The 20,009-nt window shown below is 26.6% G+C and overlaps 3 protein-coding genes across 5 annotated transcripts in view; 2 read left to right on the top strand and 1 right to left on the bottom strand.

Annotated features, from left to right (window-relative positions):
• Positions 1 to 20,009, top strand: part of LOC128959768 (malonyl-CoA-acyl carrier protein transacylase, mitochondrial-like) — a 227,974-nt gene that overhangs the window by 30,084 nt on the left and 177,881 nt on the right. The gene's annotated exons all lie outside the window — the stretch shown is intronic.
• LOC128959765 (F-box/LRR-repeat protein 20-like) lies at positions 122 to 4,023 on the top strand. Of its 3 annotated transcripts, XM_054305775.1 has the most exons (9): positions 710 to 736; positions 807 to 908; positions 1,876 to 2,004; positions 2,083 to 2,321; positions 2,377 to 2,472; positions 2,550 to 3,045; positions 3,125 to 3,337; positions 3,494 to 3,617; positions 3,683 to 4,023. In XM_054305775.1, exons 1-8 carry the CDS (start codon positions 731 to 733, stop codon positions 3,596 to 3,598), a joined length of 1,386 nt encoding a protein of 461 aa, XP_054161750.1. In that variant the 5' UTR covers positions 710 to 730; the 3' UTR covers positions 3,599 to 3,617; positions 3,683 to 4,023. The 3 variants fall into 3 exon arrangements, with proteins under 3 accessions (XP_054161749.1, XP_054161750.1, XP_054161751.1); XM_054305774.1 differs by lacking the exons at positions 710 to 736; positions 807 to 908 and adding an exon at positions 122 to 474; XM_054305776.1 differs by lacking the exons at positions 710 to 736; positions 807 to 908 and adding an exon at positions 916 to 1,028.
• LOC128960223 (motor neuron and pancreas homeobox 1-like) lies at positions 11,205 to 18,618 on the bottom strand. Its single transcript, XM_054306295.1, has 3 exons — positions 17,884 to 18,618; positions 13,757 to 13,917; positions 11,205 to 11,633 (listed from the first exon to the last, which is right to left on the bottom strand). The coding sequence occupies exons 1-3, from the start codon at positions 18,548 to 18,550 to the stop codon at positions 11,205 to 11,207; spliced, it is 1,257 nt and encodes a 418-aa protein (XP_054162270.1). The 5' UTR covers positions 18,551 to 18,618.

Below are 20,009 nucleotides of genomic sequence, written 5' to 3'. Positions count from 1 at the left end.
CAAAATACACAATTAATTTATTATTAAATTATGAATTGTTTTGTTTGGTAACTATGAAATTAAATTTCATAGACAACTACCATAAAACATATGATATGACAGTAATGCTGATGGAGAGGGAGGGAGGGATGGGTTGTTGTGTTGTATAAGCTATATATACAGTACTGGAGTAATAGTGGTTATACAGTGTGTAAGTCTATATGCGACGCAGTGTCTGATTGTCAGCACTGATGCAGTCATTCAGTCAGTCATTCACTTTGTTTGAAGACAATGGTGTCCATAGTTGTAGTGATGACTATCATAGATACAGACATATGAGTGGACGCAGCTATGAGTTGGACACAAACCATACAAATTTGTAAGAAACGCAAGAAAAAGAGTCAAAAGCGGTCGCAAACCATGAATTTGATGCACAAGACTATCAAAAGTCATTTAAATGGACACAACTCTCATACGGTTTGTCCAAACACTTCGGTAAGTGTTGTGACAGTGATGTCAATATGTATGACATGTCTTGTGATTGATGTGATTGTCATAAGTTATGATTATAATGATTACAATTGAAAGCATAGTTTGTTGTGTTGTGTGTTATGTGAGAACAGCTGATGTTGTGTTGCATTATATAACGTATTGCTATATAGAGTGCATTGTATTGTATGTCATATGAGCTCTATATGTGTTGAGACAGTGAGTCGATTGTTTGGTCTATGGTTTGTGAGTGAGTGAGTCTATGAGTGTATGTATGGCTGAGTATGTCATCGATTGCATTGATTGTTGTATTTGTTTGTTATGTTTTGTTGTGATAGTTGTGTCAAACAAAGAGATGGTGTCTTATGAATGACAGCAAACGTACGATGAAATGTGTGACTTGTCTCTCATCAAAGACCAATACGCCTAAGAAATCAAAGGTTATACAAACTGATCCATTGATTGTCAAATCAAATGCCAATTGCCGTAACAGTTGTCAAACCAATACTAATACCAAAACCATTGTCTCGTATCAAATGCCTCAACGCTTAGGCTGTTCTGTACGTCCTTTCGATCACTTTATCGCTTCCATTAATCAATCACTTGATCTCATTATACCATTTCATTATCTCTATGTATAGCAACTGTAGTTATCAATTGATTAGTCAATTAGTGCCGCCTTTAATCACACCAATCCTTTGATTGGCATATATTGATGTTTTCCATACATTAGTGATCCATATATTACTGCCATTTAGTTAATACCAATAAATACTATATTTATCATAAAAATTATACAAACTTTAGCTATTATATGATATGACAACTATTTTATTATCCATAATAAATGATTACCATGCTCAATTCATTATTGTCATATATAAATTTATATATATAGGATATATATATATATATATATATAGATAACATTTTATTTGTAAATAATAATTATATATAAATTATATCGATTTATATATATTTATGATAAAATAAATTAGATTGTTTGATAATAAAAAATGGCATTTATTTGATTAATATATTATATTATGATTCTTATATTTAATAACTAAAAATATTTTCATAAAATATAAGATCAATTAAATTGTTTACATTTCATGTTTTTTACTATTTTTTATTGATTTTTTGTTGTTGAAAATTTTATGTCATTATTATTCAAAAATAATTAGTTATAAAGCTGTAAAATTTAATCATTTATATAATTACTATATAGTAGTTGATTGTTGATTGGTTTTATGAGTACCGATATAATATCATATAGTTTTTTAAATAACATATAATTAGAATTGAAAATTAATAAATTAAATTATTTAATGAATGAATTCATAAATTATATACTATTGATAACAAAATGTTTAAAATATTCAATTTTTACATTTTATTTATTAGATTTTCAAAGTGAATGTCAATATAGAAGACGAGTCATTAATAAACAAAAAATTACCGAAAGAGCTATTATTGCGAATATTTTCATATTTAGATGTCGTGTCTCTGTGTCGTTGCGCTCAGGTGTCAAAGGTTTGATTAGATGACCCGTTGTCTTATTTGACACAATTGTAATTATTTGCAAATATATATATGATTTGAATTATTTAGAGCTGGAATATTCTAGCATTGGATGGCAGTAATTGGCAAAGAGTTAATTTATTTGATTTCCAGACCGATATCGAGGGACCGGTAGTCGAGAATATTTCTCGTCGTTGCGGAGGATTTCTTAAGCGACTTTGTTTGAAGGGCTGTAAGAGTGTCACAGATGGAGCTCTTCGGACGTTTGCTCAAAACTGTCAGAACATCGAAGAACTCAATTTAGACGACTGCAAGAAGTTAACTGATATGTAAGCCATTGTTGTCTATAAAAACAATTAATTAATTAATGTATTAATTTTACAGCACTTGTCAAAACCTTAGTGTCCACTGCTCTAAATTATTACATTTAAATCTATGTTCTTGTAGTGAAATTAGTGATTTATCGCTTCGAGCACTCGGGTATGTATTGTAGTCGATACTATTGACTATTGACGATATATATTAGCATTTATATTGATATGTTTGTGTGATGATAGTGAGGGCTGTCCTAATTTGGAGCACATAAACCTCTCGTGGTGTGAACAAGTGACCAAATATGGTATTCAACAGTTGGTCAACGGGTGCACCAAAATTAGTGCCTTTATATGCAAAATGTGTCCTCTTATTAATGATGAGGCAGTGATAGCATTAACCAACAGTTGTCATAACTTACAAGTGCTTAATCTTCACGGCTGTTCTACCATTTCTGATGAGAGCATTCAGAGTGTGGCACACAACTGTCCGAATATGCATTATTTATGTGTATCCAATTGTACTAATCTAACGGATGCATCATTATTAGCTTTAGGACAGGGATGTTCATCACTTAAAACTCTTGAGGTGTCGGGTTGTAGTCAATTCACAGATACGGGATTTCAGTCATTGACTAGAAATTGTCATCAAATAGTAATGTTAGATCTCGAGGAATGTGTTCTCATCACTGATTTGACACTTTCATATTTATCAGCCGGTTCTTCTCTACTCAAGGAATTGGTTAGAAATAGATTATTATTCTATTATTTTAATTGTTATACTAAACCATTCAATTTAATTAATTTTCATTTTACAACAGAGTCTTTCACACTGTGAACTTATAACAGATGAGGGTATCAGGCATTTAGGCACCAGTGCCTGCTCTTCACAGCACTTAACTGTTCTTGAATTAGATAACTGTCCTTTAATTACTGACACAGCACTCGACCATTTAATAACGTGTCATAGTTTGCAACGAATTGAGTTATATGACTGTCAACTGATTACCAGAGCTGGCATTAGAAGATTAAGAGTTTGTTTATATTTCTTATTTAGTTTTCTGTTTCTGGTTTCTATGAAATTATTACAATTTTTTTGTTTTAATAATTTTGATTGAGTTTATTTTAAAAATAATTACCCGTTTAACTTAAATATACAGCTAAATATTGTGTATATTTTTTTGAAACAGAGTCACTTACCTGACCTCAAAGTGCACGCCTACTTCGCACCGGTCACTCCGCCACCATCTGTGGCACCCCGACCGCGATATTGTCGATGTTGTGTTATTTTATGATTTACTAAATCAATTGTTTGTACGTTTATTGTAATTTATAAATAACAATATATATTATAGATATATATATATATAAACATATAGTTTAAGGAATTATCAATAATTCTGAAGAAAAGCACAGAAAACAACAAAATCTTCCAAAGATTTGACAGACTTATGGATCAGTCGTAAACTGATTGCAAGTCATATGGAATCAAATTCCGATCGATTCACAAATCAATTGTCATTAACGCCACCATTACTTCCAAATGAATACTACTTTGGCTTTCATCTAATACCAGAAGTTTATTGTATATATAAAAGAAAAACATCACAAATGTCTAAATGCTTATTGTTTTTTACTGTTAAAAATATTATAATTATTCTGAATATTTATGAATAGCTGTATATTTTAATTTGCATTTATATTATCTATTAAAATGAGCTACCAGTTAGTGATTTGTTTATTATTTTTATATACTCTCTATTTTTGAATAAATAATGAACTACCGTTTGTATGCACTTTTTTCTACCCAATAATTTAGAAATTAATAATACGGTAATGAGTTTTCGACTGATCATTAAGTTGAGAGTTACCCGACATTGTAGGCCTGACTTAGACCAGTCACTTAGATGTCAAATTTTAATGATACCTAACTTAGAAACGTCCAAAAACTTCAATAGTTGGAAATATTAGACAACTCTGTAACCAATCAATTATTATTTGAAAAAATTTCACTTAATTTCTTAATATCTTATTTCTTACATACAGTAATTAATAATATTTTTTCAAAATTATAACTCTATGTTGAACTTGAACTTGAAAAATTATTATTTATTATTTTAATAGTTTTATATAGGTATTAGTTAATTTTATTTTTATATTATAGTAGATTGAAAAATTAGCTAAAAAATTGTATATAATAATTCTATTGCAATGCGTGACTACACTACTAAATTGTATTTGACAATTAAATTAAATTTAATAATTTTTTATTTAAGAAATTATACAGTATAAATTTATAGCTAATAATAATGAAAATCATAATAACATAATAATATATATATTTTTTATTTAAAAAATTTTACTTCGTGTCGATGAATCTACAGTATTAACTGTTTACATAACACAGTGATAGCGCCACATAAAGTTAAACACAATATAAATATATTTATGAACTTTCAATTTTACGATTTTACATAACTTGATGTCGACTCTACTTTGATTTTAGTCAACGATTTATAGATTATTATATTTGAAAATATATACTATTATAGATATTTTCAATTATACTTATTTGTGTTCAAATTTTAATTATAAATTATTTTTATAATATTATATTTTTTAGAAATTTGTAAATCTTTATTTTTTTATTTGAAGTTAATAATTATAAATTGAGATGAAAATTCATAGTATATTATCAAGATGTTATGTAAAAAATAAAAAAGTATTGAAATCAAATACTGTATTTAAAAATAAGCGAAAAACAATCAATTTCAACATATTTTATTTTATATTTTAATTAAGACCTATTAACATAGATAATAATTAGTCTAAATAAAATACAAATAAATAAAAATTGAAAAATAAATAATTTACTTCAAATGCTGCACATTATATAATTATGTATATATTTTATTAAATTAAAAAAAAAATAATACAAAATATACATTTTACTAATATTTAATTGTAGGAGTATAATTAAGAGATATGCAGTATTAATTTATATATTGCATATCAATCTATAAAAATATTTCTTTAATCAATTTAAAATTATATAATGATTTTTTATATTAATTTTTTATATAAATATATTTTTAATTTATATATGATGAATAATCATCTGATTATTAATTATAATCTTTATGAGTTATGTTATATTTTATTTAATTACTTATTAATAATTTAATATTAACAAACATATACATATAAAATGTGTTATTAAAACATTGATACAATTATGTTATACTGTATGTATACAAAGTGATTGCTTAGTGATTATAATTAGAAAACATTATAATCTGTTGTATATTTCATAGCATTTTTGGATCACTTTGTGTATACAATAGTGTATTGTAGTGTAGTTTGAGTGCAATTACTTAATTTAGTCGTTTCTGCCTTTTCAATGGAAATCAATATAATAGGGATGAATGTATAAGAATCAAGTGTACAATCGATGTCCTGATGATTGGGTGCAAAACAGTCGCCTCCCTATCGTTACAATCAATGAATTATCATATTCTCCTCCCTGTGCTTTGAAGAGCTATTTCAATGTCAGATGAAGAAAGTGTATCCATGCAATGGTTTGTCGGTTTGTGGAAACAGTATGTTATTTGATGGTCTTATAAAATCATGCAATCAGGAAAAGTGATGCACTGGTAGTATGAATACAATATGCTGTCTCTGATGGTATGCTTCGTTAGGTCTGTTTGTTGCCTTAACAGTGCATTTAGTTGACAACAAATTGGTTTATGTAAATGCAATGCAAGATTGCTCTGAGCTGTTCACTAGCGCTTCATTTATAAACACATATCTAAAGATATATATGTTTGACACTCTTGAGACCCAATGCTATGCCTTTTGATACAAAAAAATTATAAATCAAGATATAGTATAGACTTTAGATGACTGAGCTCTAGCACTGATAGTGCGGATCCAAGTTTTCATATTTAACTCGTTATTCAGCGCATACTTCGCTCATAATAACAAAATATATGTCAGAATAAATTGAAAGATTTATGCAGATTCTGGTAATATTACATAACATACTTGTGCTCTCTATTTGCACTCTTATAAGACTCTGTATTACATTAAAATTGATGCAAAGGTATCACATTTTTAGGCAAATATCATAAAGTTATCAATTCTTAAATCAAATCTATATATTTTTGAATATAAAATTATGTGTTTCTTCAATTCAAAAAATAGTGAATAATGAAAATATTTTGAATAAATAAATATTTAAATATATTTGAAAATTTACACAAAAATAATTTAGTAGCAAATTTCTAGTCTCTCTTTATTTCTAATTTGACCGATAATTCTGATTGATTATAAATATTTTGTAGTTATAAAGTTTTAATAGTATTTTATTATTAGTTTAAGATTATTATTTTTGATTGTTTGCATAATACTCTTACAAATTAGTTGAGTAATACTTATATATATAAATTAATTCTAAAATAGCAATGATAATTAATAAAAAAATTATTTTTATTATTGTATTTAATGTTAAATATCTATACAAATATAATAACAATAAAATAATTTTAACTTAGTATTAATAACAATATGTATTAGTTTTAATACGTTATATAAACAGTATAGTAAAATATTAGTTGACATCCCATTCCTCCATACAATTACTTCTTTTTTAGTTTTAACTAATTTTAGAGTTTTGTTTAAATTCAAAGAATAGATTACATAAGCGATTGTCATTTGAATGAATCTACATATGAATCGGTGTTTTGTTTTTTGTTTGTTAGACATCTATTGAATATTTCATAATTCACTGATATATACATTTTAGAGCACGTATTCAACAAATAGAGACTGCAAACAACAAAATTACTATAAATATTAAATTTATATTTTGTTGAATATACAGTACAATCAAACGTAAAGTTTGTATAAATAAACACATTTACATTTTAATACCATTGTCATTGTTTTTATTTTATTTTCAATTTTTTATTGCTACTTCAAATAAAAATAATTAATTGAATTGAATTATTATTATCATTATTTTTGACAAAAATGTTTTAAATAACAGAGTATCAAATATAGCTTTAAAATGTTTTATAAAAGCATTGATTATTTCACTGATTTAGCGTAAAGTGAGATAAATGAAGTTTATTTCATAGATGATTGCCTTAAATATTGAATTAGTTTTGAGTTATTGTTATTTTGTTGATTAAAGTAAACTCAAAGTCAAATGATTGGTTCAATATTACAAATCATTTGTTTTGACATTTGCTTAGTTGAACTGTTATAAGAAAATAAAAAGATTTGAATGATTTGATGGCAAGAAAGCAATAATAGTTTATTGGCGACCAATTTGTCCGATGGGAGACATCTCATCACAATTGTTAACTCAAATGGCTATACATTTATGATATTTGAAGTAAACTTTAAGCAACGGTTAATTCACTTACAAAATATACAGAATATAAGTGTATAAAAAAGTTATATAAAAGGAAAGCAAAGCGTGACTTGAATTCAATCAATACATTAAAGGCAATCACATATTCTGTTGCAAACATAAAGCAAACTCTTTTCAACTTATATTGTATTACAGAAACGTTAGGTCGACATCACTGCCAAAGCCACTACCATTTCTACCACCATTGCCACCATCATTGCCATCACCATTACTATCATAACTATTACTGCCATCAAATACCATCACTGGTATCACTGGAATTAGGTTTTTATTTTTCTAGACTTTCACAATATATTACCAAATGATGCGATGCCTGCCATTTGATTGGCGCTTAACAGAGCGTACAATTGTCTTGACTGCCACCGGCTATTTGGGTAATTGTGTGCCATTGCCTACCAGTGCATCATGCCTTCACTGGCGGCACTCACATATAATGCAACTCAGTTAGCACAACATATTTAATGTAATTTTCTAATTGCTTCAAACAAGATATCGATTGTGATGATTGTGGAAACTGTGGATAAATACAAATTCACGTTTTGGGAGTCAGACTCTAGGGATTACACAATAGCACCAAATGAAGGCCAATCAACATCTACTCAATACTGATGCTCTCTCTCTCTCTCTCTCTCTCTCTCTCACTCTCTCTCTCTCTCTCTCCTCTCTTATCTTTGATCGATCTTACAGTTAATGTTATGATAGAGCGGATGAGGGGAACGGACGACACGGAGGCAAACAAATAGAGGAGTAAAAGTGCAAAACTTGGAGCCGAACGTCACTTAATTAAATCTAAGCCAATGTTAGACAGTTTGACTGTTTCGTATGGGGTCTCAAATCGCTTTAGTGTTTATATACTATAAATAAACGAAATTGTTTAGTATGTGGTATATATCGATGTACTGTATGAGCTGTGTATATACTGTACCAAAAATTTAAAGATTATTAATACAATACATTATAATAATTGAGTCCCTCTTTAACTAAAACACTCACACTATAGCATACATTCAGTGCACACAATACATGTAATTAATGTGATATCTATTTGTGTTTTTTAGAGTAACTTTAATTTTGGTGATGGGATAGACTCAACATTGAAGTCCCATAAATAGGATAACTATTGGACGACAAACTAAACGAGAAATTCATGAGCCGTTAAATCCAACAATTTCTCTAAATTGAATTTATTGACCAAATTATACTTATTATTATTGCTTTATTATAGGAGAGACTTTATTTGCTTTATTAAATAAATCTATAAAGATATATAAGATATATATTTATTTATAACATTATTGTTAAATAACTAAATTGTTGCAACCATTATATATATTAGGGACAGTTATTTGTGGCAAAAATTATGATGAGTTAGAAATGAGAATTAAAGACATACAAAATAATGATTAGTTTATATGATATAAATACATTATAAAGCTTTTACAGATTATCTATACTTAAATAATCTAAATCAAATAAATGTTTTTATAAAATTAAGTGAACTAATTATAAGTATTTTTTTATCAAAATATGATACAAATACTATAATACTATAATTAAATTTCATTTTATAAATTGAAAGCATTTTTTATTTAAATTAAACAATTGTGAGTACTTTAAAATAAAAATTTAATGATAATCTTGGTTTTATTTTTTTACATAAAATATTAGATTATATAACAAATTAAACTAACGTTTCCTAAAAATCTATTATATAGTTTGTTCACATTTTATAAATTGATAATACAGTAAACTTTAAATATGTATAATATGTTAGAATCTAAAAGTTAAATGTATTGAAATACTATGTGAATGAATAGTTATGTCAAATATCTAAAGCTCACACTTAATGTATGCAAATGCTATCTCAACGGTGCTATAAAACGTTTTATTGCAATTCATTACAAACTCTATCCATTATAAGCATCTCATTAGCCAATGACTCAAATGTACACAACATTTACACAACATTTAGATCAATAGTTAACGTAATTTGGCGAAAGAGTCGACAGCTATTCCTAATTAGACATTTGGCCACTAATCTGGTTAGATGTGCACCAAATCACCCAATTATATGACTACACCATTGAATGTCATTTCTTTCGCTTTTTTGCACCTAAACCTTACTTAAGCTGCAAAACAATCAATGACTATATTTTGTCAAATTATGCTTAACTATAGTTTGACTACATTTTTAGTAGTAATGATGTACTCAATAGTGGATTCATTTATTTAATTAACTAACATTTATATAATATAAATTTTTATTTGATAAAATTAGATAACATAATAAACTCTTATATACTGTGTATATAACTTATATACAGTATTTATACAAATTATATTACATTGCAATATATAGTATTTGTATACATCTTTTATGTTAATATCAACTAATTTGCTCATAAATGTATAAATATTGCTGCAAATACATAAAACGAAACATAAATTAAAAAATTTTAATAATAAACTCAATTTATTGATTTATAAGATTAAATTTAATACAAAATGATATTTAAATAATATGTTACATAAATATTCGGAATTTTTACAATTTTGTAGATTTAAATTAAGTGCAAATTTTGCTATAAATTATAATCATTTTAATATAGGTTATTAATAAAAATAAATAAAAATTATGAACACTGAGCCAGTTCATTGCTTTTAATATTTGACAATGACATTTATTAGCTGCATCAATAAATAGATACAAATTTATAAAGGGACATTTTAATTCAATTTAATTCAATATTTTGTATTTCTATATTAATGTAAGAAAATTATTACTTTACATACAAATTTGAAATCATTTGTCAAATAAAAGATAGAAAATTTTGTTTATATTTGCAACAAAACTGATTTGATTGTTACTTAATTTTAAAGATAAGAAATTGTCGGCAATTATTTAAGAGAAAGTTTTTTGTGTAAAACAATCAATATTACAAAATATACAGTAAATGTCGTTTTGCTCCGAGTTTTTCATAATAAATACATTTATGTGTTTTGCAAAAAAATAGAAAACACTAAAAATAAATACAGATAATAATTAAAAAGCAAAACACTAACCAATAATTATTAATTTAAAAAATAGCTAACTGTTTATTAATTTAAGTATAACATATTATTGCAGGTTTTTTAAATACTGTATAAATTTATACACTAATGTTATGATCAAAGGCTTAACTTTTACTGACTTACAAGAAAAAACTGAAAAAGTGCTAATTATATATTTATAATATTTTTATAATTTTAAATTATATGAATAATGAATAATTATCTGTAAATTTCAAGCCTTTGGTTATGTTATATAAACTACAATTTTTATGACAATTTTATAAAGTATATTGTGTCAGACACATTTACTGTATGTTACATATTATATGCAGTATATATATAAATTTATATTTATCATATACTTATTAAATGAGATAATTGTGAACATATTATAAATAAAGTTGTGTTTGATTTCAACTAACGTAAGGCCTGTAAAATGTTTCGGTTACTACTGAATGACTATTTGTTGAAGTATTAGGATATGAATTTGGTATCAAATTAGTTGCACTTCTGCCACATTCGGCCAAATGCCTCGAAACAGCCGTCCAACCGGACACTGGCGGACATAAGTTGGCTCCCGATTGTTGTGATAAATCATTGTTTATACTTTTTGATGACTTAGAGGAAGACTCAGCGCCGGAACCGTTATTAAATGATGTTTTTGATGGCTTATCAGTAATAATATCTGTCAATGTATTATGACTTAGCTTATGATCCGATGAATTGCTGCTTTTATGGTCACTACTGTTGTTGCTATTGGTGTCACTCTTTGATTTGGTCTCATTGTGACCTTTTTTACTTCTTTTCCATTTCATCCGACGGTTTTGAAACCATATTTTAACCTAAATATTATAGTAATTTCCTTATTATTGGGTTTAAATCATATATTATTCCCATACTATACCGATAATTATAGATAACATTAAGCAAATCAATAGAGAATAAATCAATGAGAAAACAAATAATAGTAAACAATGAATATTGAGATAAGAGTTTGAATGACATGAGTTACAGATAATCATATAATAGCTACTGTTTTTTGAATAGAAAAAATCAATTAGTTTTAGATGTGAGAGTCGATAGCAATTTAAGTAACAAATTCTGAGCAAAATTAACACATCAAGTCGTAAGCACTTAAAATTAAAGCTCAAAATTGATAGACAATAAGCAAATATTATAACACTTTCCTATATATAACAGCACATGATTTAATTACATTTATTATAAGTTAATTTACTGTATATTAATATTATTCTATAATTTTAATTAATTAAAACAAAAGTTGTAATTTAAGAATTAAAATTAAAATATTCATTTTATTATATTTTATAAGATCATATATCTAAACAAATTATTTTCATATTGAAAAATATTAAATTATATATTAGATTAAACTTAAATAAAATTTATTAAATTAACAAAATAAAATTTAATTTCAAAGGTATTTTATTTTTCAATATTTATTTAATTAATTAATTAAAATTATTATTTAAAATGCTTTAAATTTAGTGCATTAGTCCTTTAAATATGATGTCATGAAAATAATCATAAACTTATGAAATAATATTTTACGATTATTGACTAATTTAGTAATAAAACAATTATAAAAAATATTATATTGAAAATAATGTGTTAAAAGCTTAATTATAATAATTATACTCTCAATAAAACATAATATCCATTATAACTGTAATTAAAGACAAAAACAGCACAATTTGTATATACCTTACTATATATGTGTAATATTTATTAAATGATTAAATAAACAAAACACTTAATTATAATAATAACAGTTATAATATATTTAATAATATATATTGTGTTCGTTTATTATTGAAAACATTAGACTCTATTAGAGTTAATTAATGTTTGCCATCGCTATCACTATAAATGAATGCTTTTGTTTTGACATCACTGCTATCATTGCCATTATTATAGTACTGTACTATCAAATGCTATCAAATGCTATCAAATGCTATCAAATGCTATCCATTACTTTCATGGGATTAATGGCAATGTATGCGTGTTATGGATGTTTTGTCAGAGAACTATTAGTTTAAGAGAACAGTTAGCTTTTGTAGGCATTTCTCGACGGATGCAAATTACTGACAGGAAATTATTATAATTAAGAGCTTATCGCTCACCAAATCATCTCATCTTTTCATTGTTTGCATTGAGTCGTCCTTTAATTCCTATTGTTTGCTCTCTAAACATAACATCTCTCTCTTTCTCTCTTACTTACTCTCTCTCTCTCTCTCTCTCTCTCTCTCTCTCTCTCTCTCTCTCTCTCTCTCTGCTTTCAATCCCCTTTGCATCACATCTGCAATGTTGTTGATTAACGCAATTTTCGTATAATTTATTCCCATTTAATCGCTTCATTCACTAATGACAGTCACATATAAACAGATACGGAATAACTAATTAACTAATTATAGGACTAATTAAAATATATTATTAAACCAAACTCTCAATTAGTCTTAACATTTATACTCAATTTTGTAGACTTTATTTACATAAAACTAATGAAACTTTTCTTAATTGAATGTCATTTGCTTTATTTTGTTAATTTATAAAACATTTAGCAAATAGTAATCATCATATTTAAACAAATTAATACCAAAAAACTTAAATTATTAATATTTAAAAATCTACAATTAATAATTACTTATTTATATATTAAAAATAGTTTATTAAGTTTATGAGATAATTGAATTTAAATCTATATAAAATTAAATTTTCATTGTTTAATATCTTGAAAAATATGTTTTCAAAATGTAAATAATAACAGAATTTAATAAAAAAATTTAATAAATTTAATAAAATCCCAAAAATTACTGAATAATGCAATTCAATAAAAACAACAACAAAATTAAATATAAGTAAATATTAAATAATTTTAAAATTAAGTGAAAATGATATATAAAAGCAATTGAAATAATAATGAAATGTATGGTTTGAGTGATACCTGTGTTTCGGTGAGCATGAGATTCGTGGCCACTTCGAAACGTTTGGGTCGAGACAAGTACTTATTCATACGGAACTGATTCTCCAATTCCAACAACTGTTGACTCGTGAATGCAGTCCTCGGGCGACGAGTTTTACCGATAACTGCCGCCTGTGCCTGACCTATACGTGCCAATCAAATAATAATAATAATATTATTTGTTTAATTAAATAATTAAGATGTATGTACAATACATAATATTATGATAGCTTTTTATAGCACATTAAAAATCAAATACTATAATTAATAATAAATGTTTATTAAAAGTATATTATAATAATTTATAACTTCATAAAGTATTACAGTATATAGTGTTCTTATCAAAGAAATTTTTTCTTTATAATTATAAAACAAATTTTTTACTTTTTTCATCAAACAATACTTTAATGCTCGTCAATAATGTTTAATAATTAACTATATTATAGTATTAATTTAATTTATTATTAAAATATATCTTATAAGTAAAAACTTTAACTATTTAAGCATTTTATAATATACTGTTATTGTTGTATTTAATGTTTATTATACTATGAATTTAAAATGTGTATTTAAAAATTTAGTGTTTTTATCTTAATTATCAATTAAAATACTGAGAGTGACTATTTGTGTGATATTTAAAAATAGTTTTCAAAATTAATATAAGTTATTTTTTAGTGAAATAATAATATGGAAATTAAATTTGTATATAATTAAAATCATGAATATTTTTAGTAAATGAATAAAGTGTAATTGATTATTGAAGTATTATAGGTCTATATAGTCATACAATTATTTAATAAAATTATTTTTGTTTAATAAACAAATAATTAATTAATTACTAACTTAATATATTAATACTGTTTTTGATTAGGATAATTATGAATAATTGTGAATAATTTTATATAGATTAATTTTATAAAAATATTCAATTAATATGTGTGAAATTGTATTAATTATAAAATTACTTTATGGATAATTCAAAATATAAAGTGATGTATTGAATACTAAAATTATATTCAATTTTTGCTTTTATAAAAAAGTGACATATTTTTTGTAATATGTTAAATACATTGTAAAATGCAAATCAATGAAATTAAATGAGACAAGAAATTAGTAAACGTTATGATTATTAATAATAGATTGAGTGTTGAGTCAAATGACGGGTAAATAGCAATGATTTGGATGACTAGTCTATTGATATAATGGTAATGTATTTACTTAACGTTTAGCTAATACTATAGTTGTGCTGTTTGTGTGTTATGTAGCACTCGTGCTGTGCTTTTCATAGTGTTAAGTGAATTGTTGGCCACCATCTCAACCATCTGTCATCGATATACCACTTATTCACTTATATGTTGGTTTCCCTCCTATTCTCTCTCTCTCTCTCTCTCTCTCTCTCTCTCTCTCTCTCTCTCTCTCTCTCTCTCTCTCTATACCAATCCCCACACCCACTATCCGAGTGTAGATATAAATGAAAATCTCATGAATTGCTAATGTCATCGACGCGATTACAGAAAGCTTTTGAAGCACCCATCACTACATCACTACAACTAACAGTACCTACAGTTAGCAGTAATAGTGAACGCCAAGTGCCGCACAGCTTCCTAAGCATCACTTATTTGTGGTGTTTTGCTTGACTACAGAAATTATCTCAAATTTAAAACATCGACATTACAGACATTATAAACACTATCTCTATCTTTGCTCTCGGTTTGTATATGAGTGTGAAACTACCAGTGCTTTGCCAACTAATAAATTCATAAGTTAGTAGACTTGTTCAGAGTAGACATCACTTTAGCTAATGATTAAAGCAATGAATTTGATTACATATTAGCATAATTTGGGTGACATATCGCATGTATTACAGTATTATATAAACTGCATATTGAATATCACAAAAAGCACTATAATTTGATATAAACGACAAATGTTTACAATAAAAATCTGTTCACAAAATCGTTAAATTTTTCTCTTTTACGTGAATTTATTAGTTGAATCCAATTAACACCGAATTTAATCATATGTTATTTGTATTGAAATTATATAACACTTTAATGAATTGGTAATTATTTTCAATAATTTTTAAAAATTAAACTGAATTAAATACTGGTTGTATTATTTGCTTAACTAATATAAAATAAAAAATTTACATAAATAATAAAAAGGTTTAAATCAATAAAAATTATAATGCAATTGAAAAGATTAGCTAAAAATGTTCACTTAATTTAAAGAAAAACGTCTGAAAATAGGTTTTGAAAATATCGACAGCAAAGCCTTTAGGGTTTGGGAGTGATTCCCGAGTAATACAATAGATATATTCAATTCGTATTACAGATTATTATTCAATAAGAGACCAAATATATGAGTGATAAATACATATAAATATACATTGAAATTGTTGGCACAGATATATATTATTTAGACTTAGCTATAGTCCATACAATGATTAGGACGCAGATGGTCTGTCCCACTCTCCCTGTGTAAACAATTGCTTGATTAGCTCTACATCTCTCTCTCTCTCTCTCTCTCTCTCTCTCTCTCTCTGTCCGTGGCTCAATGGCGTAGTGAGCTAAGACGTCGGCTGTTTGCACTTGTTGCCTGAGAAACAACATAGAGGTACGACGTCCGGGGATCGATTCCCTGGTGAGCCACTGTTGTTTATTGCCATTTCAAATATTAAGTAACAGCTAGTTTGGGTACAAAGAATCGTCCCCTTACCAAGCTGACTTACTGTTTGTAGGTACTCCTCTAACTATGCTTATGAGTGCTATACGCATGCTATGGGTAATAATACAAAAAAAGGGGACAGGGTCTCCAAAAAGTGTACCATACATACTATGTGACGTGCACTATAAATCCTGATCCTTTTTTTTYTCTCTCTCTCTCTCTCTCTCTCTCTCTCTCTCTCTCTCTCTCTCTTTCTTTCTTTCTTTCTTTCTTTTTTTCTTTCTTTCTCTCGTCTTGCTTTAATAGTTGTAATCAATTTAAACATATAATTAAATATTACGGTAATTGCTTTTACAATATAGTAAATCTTATATTGTAAATATAAAAGGATTGTCATTTAAAACAATAAAAAATAATAATCATATCCTCAAAACATATGATGAAATACTATAAATCAGTTTAAAAAAAAATATTTTTAACAATAATTGAAATACATTTACAATATGCTGTAAATACTTTTCGTTTAAGTGATTGTAAGCAATGAAAGTATGTTTGAAAACATCCGAAGCAAATGACTTTGTGATCGTCACAACAAATAGTTAATCACAACTACTTTATTATACTTTTAGTAAATCTTAAATCTATAACTGCATTAAACAAACTTATAATATGTTATAACTTATAATATATTATAAGAGAATAGAAAATGACATTTTATTGTTAGCTTTGGTCTACAATAACATAAATACTGAATAACTTTTATTTAGCGTAAGATTTGAACGATTGGTTTGAGTGTTTGAGAAGAGCATTACAATAATATGTTCATCAATTAACTTATAATCTAATTTATATATATTATTTACCCTCAAAATGTTTATAAATTTATTAATAAATTAAAATGATTGCAATTTATATTTATCTTTGAGAACTAATGTCATATTTTTCAAACTTTACTTAACATAGTTGTCATTGTATTTATTGCTCTCATATATCACGGCTTAAATCTATAGCTGTATATATAATATTCATTGACCGGAGTGTAAACAACAGCGATAAGAGTTAGGAATTAGCGAAACCATAAATTACAGGAATATGTTTAATAAACAATAGGATCCATAACTACATGAATAACTCATACAATACAAAGCTATTTATATTTGGTGAGTGAAAACATTTTTAAGGAACCGACTGATTGTGGCTAAACCTATGCAATCTGTACACTATATACTACACATAACTACACACAAATACACTAAATATAAGTACAATAAAGTCAGTGATTAGATATAATTTGATGGCACCGTTAGATGAGTGAACATATAATATGAATGTATTGACCATACATTGACAACTCTATAGTTTTATTCAGTACTGACTTTAGCCTAATGTGTAGATATTGTAGATATCAATGCTATTCAAAATAGTACCGACTTTTGACTTACCAGATGAGCGGTGATAAAGAAGTCCGGCGCGGGCTAACCAGTCTATAGATAATCCTCCACCACTTCCGGTATGGCCTTTGATATCATGAAATGGTGAGTGAAAAGCGCTGTTATGTAGTAAAGGTATGGCCGATGACGGCCCATTAGGACCGTTACCTATGACATGTGGGCCGTGGCTTTGGTTATACATTGCTGCATATAACGGATGTGCTGATGGATTTGTTGATGAAAATAGTGAGGACATGGCAGCGGCGGCCGCGTTGTTGTGATGAGAGTGAACACCTGAAGCTAATGAGGAGCACATCTGAAGATTTGATGATCGTGGAGACCATAGAGGAGACATTGGAGGTGTCCTAACATCTATACCTCTTATATGTTCGCTATCAGCAGGTGTTCCTCGAGAACTGCTATGTAATGTGCCATTCATTAAGAGTGGACTTGACATAGGACTCGATGAGGATCGGGCATCATCGGGACTCATTGGTGGTGATGCTCGCGAACTTGAACTCAATGATGTGGCCGACTGTGGTCTATCTTCTCGGGCCAACAGAGCATCAATACAAAAGTTAGAAGCGGATGACTTGGATGTAGTCATGTTTGTAGGTGAGAGGGTCTCCGACTCTGAAGCAGAGGTACTGTTAGGTCTGTGACTGTCAGGCGATAACATAATCGTTACTATGATTGGCAACGACTCTAAACAAGAATTTAATTGATTTTTGAAATTCTTGTCAAATGTTTTGCAGATTGTTTTAAAAACTACAATAACTTTCTATAAGAGACAACATTACAGAGTGTATCCAAACAATTGTATTTTAATCGCATCTTTCAGTACTCGAGTCTCACCATTGGATCGGTTAGACTCCGCCTCCAGTGAAACAATTGTTGAGATAATATGCGCTAAACTGGACTCAAATACCAGAGTCAGGCAGTCATCCATTGAATCACTGAATCAATTATGATTGTACTGTAAATACACTAAAATATGTTGACTTAAAACAACAGTCACAACCAATTTGCCATCACTTGTCTTCACAATTCACTCTCTCTTTCTCTCAGCCCATCTCATCACAGACTCATTCAATACTCTATACTCATCTCTACATACAATTCCACATTATATGTCTGTCCTCTCAAAACCATATATTTATTAAAGTAAAGAAATCAAGAATTTGAGCGAAACTAATGACCAAATGCTTTGATAACATAACATAACTTACAATACTATTATCCATATTATTATTATTATTATTAGTAAAAATAGTGAATGAATTTATTTGATTATTTAATCATACGGCAATTTAATGTTGTCTATTGTGATTAATTGTAATTGTCATAATAATAATAAAATTGATTTATTATAACATTAGACAAATAAATGCAAAAAATAGACTAATTTTGTTGTTATTCAATCAATAATAAATTATCAATGGATTTGTTGTTTTACTACTTAATAAAATTGTAGTAATTCTTAGAAATTAATTATTATTATATTTTTCATTATTAATTGATTTGTCTTTTTTAATCTAAATTACTAATGGTATTAATTATTTCCGTTTTGATTAAATTATTTATATTGTAATAAACATAATGCATTATCAAATATAAATAAGATAATCATTTATTACATACATATTAACACATTATAATTCATATAAGAAATATTGTAGAATATAAATTTGATTTATTATCTAAATATTAACAATAATAATAAAAATGACAATTTGTTTGTTGAATAATAAAATAAAAATATAATATATAATACAATTAGTATAAACACTGAATGCATTATTTGGTTGTTTTATTGTCACAAATGTTTAATTACTGAAATGATTTGAAATATTCTTCACTACTTTTATTATCACAAATGCCTGAATTGATTTGTATTTGAATTCTTTATGTAACTGTCTGTCGATTTTTTAAAAATTTTTTTATATTTCAATTACAGATTTGATAAAAAATGTAGAAAAACAATATTTTGATACTAACATCTTTTCTCTTGAAAAAATCAAAAAAATTATTAAAAGTTGGTTATCATTAAATATAAATTATATATACAGTATGTTTTTGAATAATTTATAATGATTGTATAATTTCTTAAACAAAATTTAAATTGTCGTCCAAGAGTT

This window comes from Oppia nitens, unplaced genomic scaffold (assembly GCF_028296485.1).
Source record: "Oppia nitens isolate AA-2021 unplaced genomic scaffold, nextdenovo-longstitch-racon4-pilon3 scaffold4_pilon_pilon_pilon, whole genome shotgun sequence".
Lineage (NCBI taxonomy): Eukaryota > Metazoa > Arthropoda > Arachnida > Sarcoptiformes > Oppiidae > Oppia > Oppia nitens.
Note: the sequence above shows the minus strand (reverse complement) of the source record. Positions and strands in the feature narration are given on the sequence as shown.

Bases quoted from the DNA above. Each gene is read 5' to 3' on its own strand.
- LOC128959765 (XM_054305774.1), top strand. From the start codon at position 331: ATGAGTTGGACACAAACCATACAAATTTGTAAGAAACGCAAGAAAAAG. The intron at 2,322-2,376 runs GTAAGCCATTGT...TTAATTTTACAG, and splicing joins TGCAAGAAGTTAACTGATAT to CACTTGTCAAAACCTTAGTG. The intron at 2,473-2,549 runs GTATGTATTGTA...GTGTGATGATAG, and splicing joins TTATCGCTTCGAGCACTCGG to TGAGGGCTGTCCTAATTTGG.
- LOC128960223 (XM_054306295.1), bottom strand. From the start codon at position 18,550: ATGTTATCGCCTGACAGTCACAGACCTAACAGTACCTCTGCTTCAGAG. The intron at 13,918-17,883 runs GTAAGTCAAAAG...TGGCACGTATAG, and splicing joins TCTTTATCACCGCTCATCTG to GTCAGGCACAGGCGGCAGTT. The intron at 11,634-13,756 runs GTATCACTCAAA...TATAATATTTAG, and splicing joins TCATGCTCACCGAAACACAG to GTTAAAATATGGTTTCAAAA.